This window comes from Macrobrachium nipponense, chromosome 39 (assembly GCF_015104395.2).
Source record: "Macrobrachium nipponense isolate FS-2020 chromosome 39, ASM1510439v2, whole genome shotgun sequence".
In the NCBI taxonomy this organism is placed as follows: domain Eukaryota; kingdom Metazoa; phylum Arthropoda; class Malacostraca; order Decapoda; family Palaemonidae; genus Macrobrachium; species Macrobrachium nipponense.
The window spans coordinates 32,188,266-32,193,253 of record NC_061099.1 but is presented as its reverse complement, the minus strand read 5'-3'; the positions used below and the strand labels follow the sequence as shown (position 1 = coordinate 32,193,253).

Here is a 4,988-nt window from a genome sequence, read left to right as displayed (position 1 = left end):
CTCAGTTCGCCTTGTTTTATTTCTGTCTATACATCTGCACATATCGACGGTACAACTACATTTTAGGACATCAAAAGTTATCATCATCATGAAGACATCGGCGTGAAGATATGCGAGGATTCACTAAGAGACTTTAACACTACTGTAGTTTTTAAAAGAGAAAATAAATCGATCAAAAGAATGAATATTATGGGTCAAGGAGCCTCTCGCTTCAGTGTTTTTCAAGGAAAGCCAAGACTCCGTCAGCTGTATCAAGCGCAGCTGAAGTGCGTAAAGCGATAACAGAGATTACGTCCTTATCTTTTAGAAGATTATTATCGGCCGAGTTTGAGACAGTTCGCTTTGGTGGTACTGACGGAAATGAGTAGTTTCTGCATTTGTGATCCGTGACTTTCTCCTTAGACTTTGCTTTGTGACTCGTGAGGTCGTCTCAGCTGCTTGTGGTTTTAATTGGTATATTGTGATCGATGACATATTTGCCTATAACCTGCAGTGTTGAATGCAGGACATTAGAATTCTACTGAGTCCAGAAAGTTTATTTCAAAGGCTTCAGTTAACTGCTCATTGCACGAGCGAAATTCTGATGACGTTGAACCTAAAGAAACAGTTTAACTGAATTCACCATTAGTAGTAAGTAGCAGCCTACCCGTAAGATGTTGCTGGTTATGGGTACAAAATTCGGCCAAAAGTAAGTGGGGATAAGAAGCAGAAGAAGAAGAAGAAGAAGAAACGAATGAATAGAGCTTTGGCATCGAAGAACTGCGTGACGTTCCAATAAGACTGAAAGAAGAAGAAGAAGACGCGAAACAAAAGAGAAAAAAAGTGCTAAGGGTCACAAGAGGACTCAGGAACGGCATAATAGAATTAATATCTTTCATTATAATAGAATCAGTATCTTTCATTACATCATGTCGATGAACGTCGCTGATAGCACGGACTTGATACACGGAGGGTAAGTACTACTGAATTCATTCTTTGTCTCTCGACTTGCCAAAGACTTATATAAAAATCTATTTCTATAATTCTTTTTTTAAGATTTCTAAGAAGCTCAATGAAGTTAATTGCTAGGATGCTACTTTTACTTTCTACTTGAATTCTACGCAACCATTTTTCGATACAAGTTAGTTCTTAAATGTTAAGTGATTTTAACGAAGAAACTGTCTTTAATACTTAAATGCTAACTATTGTCATTATATTATGTTTGTTGATTTACTGTAACGGAGAAAATATCTAACCCAAAGTCATTATTTTCAGTTCTTTTTATGATTGTTTACCATTTGATAATGTAAACATCATGTCTTAAATGAAGTTAAGTTTCATTTCACTGAGGGTTTTAACTTATTTCCACCGGTAATTAGATAAATACATTTGCGTTAGTTTCATTGCAACTGTAAGTTACATGACTGAATAAGTTTCAGGCCTTCAGTGATAATGATAACGTATTCAACTGAAAGTTTTGACCTGTTTACAGGGGTATTTAGATGAATACATGCATGGGTGTGTGTGTGTGTGTGTGTGTGTGTGTTTGTGTGTTTATTGGAATATTTTATAAATATATATATTATATATATATATATATATATATATATATATATATATATATATATATAAAGGTTTTTGTCACAAAGGTAAAAAATGAAAAGCGAGATAGCCAAGCGGTTTCGGTCTAGTTTGACCCTTTGCTCGAGCACAACTGTGCCTGAGTAAAGGGTCAAAATAGACCGAAAGTGCTTGGCTATCTCGCTTTTCATTTTTTTCCTTCGTGGCAAAAACCTTTATTTATACATAGCATCACGTTTTATATACTTCGTGATCAAGTTATTCATATATATATATGTGTGTGTGTGTGTATAATATTCCAATGAACATACACACACACCCATGTATGTATTCATCTAAAAACCCATGGAAACAAGTGTAAACTCTTAGTTGAATATATGAAGCATATTTGCTTATGAAAAAGTACGTCTGCACCCACATCCCCATATACCTGTTTTCGATTACTGATGCAGTTAACCTCGGACTGACTTGACCTCTCCAGTCTGAGTGTGTCTTTCCCGTACCCCATCACATCCTGAGAGTGAAGAATATACAGTCTCATTTGCAGGGGTGGAAGCCTGGGGAATTTCTGGCGCTCCAGGACCGACTTCGAACAGAAACTGCTGGTGGCTATGGGCATCATGTCCCTTGTGATCATCGCCATGACGGTTGCTGTCATCGTCTTAGCTGTGGAAAGTACGTGTGACGCTGTTGATCTTACTTTTAATAATAGTTTTGTTAATGGGCAGAGAAGTGATGCTGTTGCTTTCGACCTTAATGGTAGCTTTGTTAATGAGCCGAGCCTTGATACTGTGATTTCGCCCTTAATGGTAGCTTTGTTAATGGGCAGATAAAGTGACGCTGTTGCTTTCTCCCTTAATGGCAGCTTTGTTAATGGCCAAGTATGATTGACAGTCCATGTACATTTTGGTCAATAGTTTATGAACTGTCTGGATCTAAGCAGGTTGTTGTTGTTGTTGTTGATGATACCGTTATTTGATAGACGTGGCTTTATGCCAGCACGGGCTCTTGCTCATAGAGCAGCCCGTAACTGTCATAGACGATATTTGAAGTGAAAAAAAAAATGGTCAACGATAAAATGAGTAAAAACAATGGTACAAAAAAATGAAATGATGGTCACGAAATGAAATGAAAAGTTGAGCTGGTAGGATTACAAACTCCTTTCAACCCTATAAAGATGTCCAGCAGTAAGAAAGAAAGTGATAGTAGTGAGTCCAGCAAACCGAAGACGGCCAGGAGGTTTAGCCTTTTCTTAGTGGCATTACATGAGGTATAATCAAATATCTTTTGGTCGTAATATACTGACATCTGTAATAATGGATATTTAAGCAGCAATATTTTGGAAAATATTTTTCATTCTTGGCCAGCTCAGCTTTTGTCCCAAAAAAGCTTTTTGTCTCCATTTAAATCCGAAAGGTAAACCAGCACATGCATAAATTTCAAGTAGCTTATGCCACTGGCCCAATCAGTGGTATAAATTCACAGTACTAATACCCTCCTTTATGCATATATGAATCCGCAAGCTTTGAGTGTCTCCAGTTATAAATTAAAAATAAATCCGCAAGAGAAGATGCAATGTTAAATTAATTAAACTTTTATTTTTATATATATCTACATAATCACTGCTTATCAATTAATCTTCTAAGTTACCTCCCTTTTTCTTTTCTAATAACTGATCTCTTCTCTCCTCTTTCTTGTTATCTTTAGTAACTTTATTCAATTAAACACCGTATTCTTTGGACGCTTGGATTTCAAGTCAATGGCCCCTATAGACTTGTTCTGTATGAATAGGGGTTTATCTTCTGAATTATGATAATGATAAATTGATTTGCGTATCATCTGATACATTAAGATGCATCATATTTCACCAAGACAAGCGCCTCTAATCTGCTTTTTTTCAGATGGCAAGAACAACCCTGGTGGCCCGACAGTCAAAATTAACCGTCAGCTACCCGACATAAAGTCCACATCAGGTGCCAAAGAGGTTTCAGTGACTACCCCCGAAGAGGCCGCCTTGTATGAAATAGGGGAAACAGCACCACCTAGCGGAATGCCACCATCAGCTCCTTCACGCTACGAGGATACGTCCGTGTCACAGATGACGCTGCAGTCAGAGGACTCGCAGTTGCAGCAGGAAGCACTATCGAGTCCTTCCTTTTCCAGTGAGGAGTATCAAGATGGTCACGTAACTGATGAACGTTCGTCTCCAAATCAGTCCTATGTTACAGAGCGGTTGCTTATGTCTTTATAGTTGTTAAGTCGTTGGTTATAATTATGATCGTGAGGTTAAGTAATGTTCTCGAGTTAGGATTTATCCTTATTTCCTTTGTCACTTATACTTACACACACAAAGCAAACTTTATATATATATATATATATATATATATATATATATATATATATATAATATATATATATATATGTACGTCTATATATATATATATATATATATATATATATATATATATATATACACGCATTGGTATTGATATGTCTACCACTGGGAGTATGTTGTGTTGGTAGTACCATCTCTAACGAACTTCAGTTTAAAACAGGATTCCCTTCTCCGTCCTCCCACCACAATATGTTCAAACATTGTTGGTTTTAATGCAAAGCTATTTTTGGTACCTAGAATAAAGTTACGAGCCTTACGGCGATCCAACCAATCTAGACAACGTTTCGAGAGAGCCGTTATATAGGTTCGTAACAAACGCGAGACATCTAGCGAGCAGTTCTTGAACTAGTTGAGCCACTAGTTGCCAGTTGGTACTTAGTTTTTGTTTAGTGGGAAGTGATCGGTGCTCGGAAACCCCCTGAATATACAACTTTTTGGCCATTATCGGCCCCTATTATTATTCGTCGAGCAAGAGTATTACCACTTTAATGACTTAAGATAACGTAGATTCTGCAGCAGTCCCTAGATATTGTGAAAAAAGGGAAAAAAATAATCTCCCAGTGCGTCTGTGACTTCTTTGGTGTATAGGCCTAGGTAAAGCTGTTTTGGATGACGTTTCGTGGTCAGATGATGGTGAAAGACGGTGATGATCGAGAGCCTTTCCGATAATAGGTAGAAAATGTGATGATCCATCTCCCTTTCCCCACTAGAAGGCCATAGGTGTTGGCGAAGGTGCCACTCCCGCCAGTTTTGGTTCAGAATTCATCGTTGCCAATTTAGTGGAGCATCACACATACGCCCATGCATTTACAAAATGTTTCCATAAATTCTAGTTGTCATTGTGATGCAATGATGCTAAAATTGCTCTAATATGTATATATACTACAAATAGATACTCTAATTTCCCTTATTTCCTCGGTTTTGTGTAAGCCTTATGCACAGTTGGAGGGTAAACACACCAATTGGTAACACTGTCACTGGTTCTCCTAACCCGTGGAACCTTCTACTAATGAGGCAATAAAACCGTAGTCTT

The 4,988-nt window shown here is 37.5% G+C and overlaps 1 protein-coding gene across 2 annotated transcripts; it reads left to right on the top strand.

Moving 5' to 3' along the window:
* Nucleotides 1-328: 328 nt before the first annotated feature.
* LOC135210274 (uncharacterized) lies at nt 329-4,227 on the top strand. 2 transcript variants are annotated; one of them, XM_064243145.1, is made up of 3 exons: nt 329-952; nt 2,108-2,235; nt 3,462-4,227. In XM_064243145.1, exons 1-3 carry the CDS (start codon nt 909-911, stop codon nt 3,809-3,811), a joined length of 522 nt encoding a protein of 173 aa, XP_064099215.1. In that variant the 5' UTR covers nt 329-908; the 3' UTR covers nt 3,812-4,227. The 2 variants fall into 2 exon arrangements, with proteins under 2 accessions (XP_064099215.1, XP_064099214.1); XM_064243144.1 differs by having other exon boundaries at nt 2,096-2,235.
* The last annotated feature ends 761 nt before the right edge of the window (nt 4,228-4,988 follow it).

What these genes read in the sequence shown, in the direction of transcription:
- LOC135210274 (XM_064243144.1), top strand. Translation starts at nt 909, where the DNA reads ATGTCGATGAACGTCGCTGATAGCACGGACTTGATACACGGAGG. An exon ending in ACGGACTTGATACACGGAGG is followed by an intron (nt 953 to 2,095) that starts GTAAGTACTACT and finishes AAGAATATACAG; the next exon opens with TCTCATTTGCAGGGGTGGAA. An exon ending in CATCGTCTTAGCTGTGGAAA is followed by an intron (nt 2,236 to 3,461) that starts GTACGTGTGACG and finishes GCTTTTTTTCAG; the next exon opens with ATGGCAAGAACAACCCTGGT.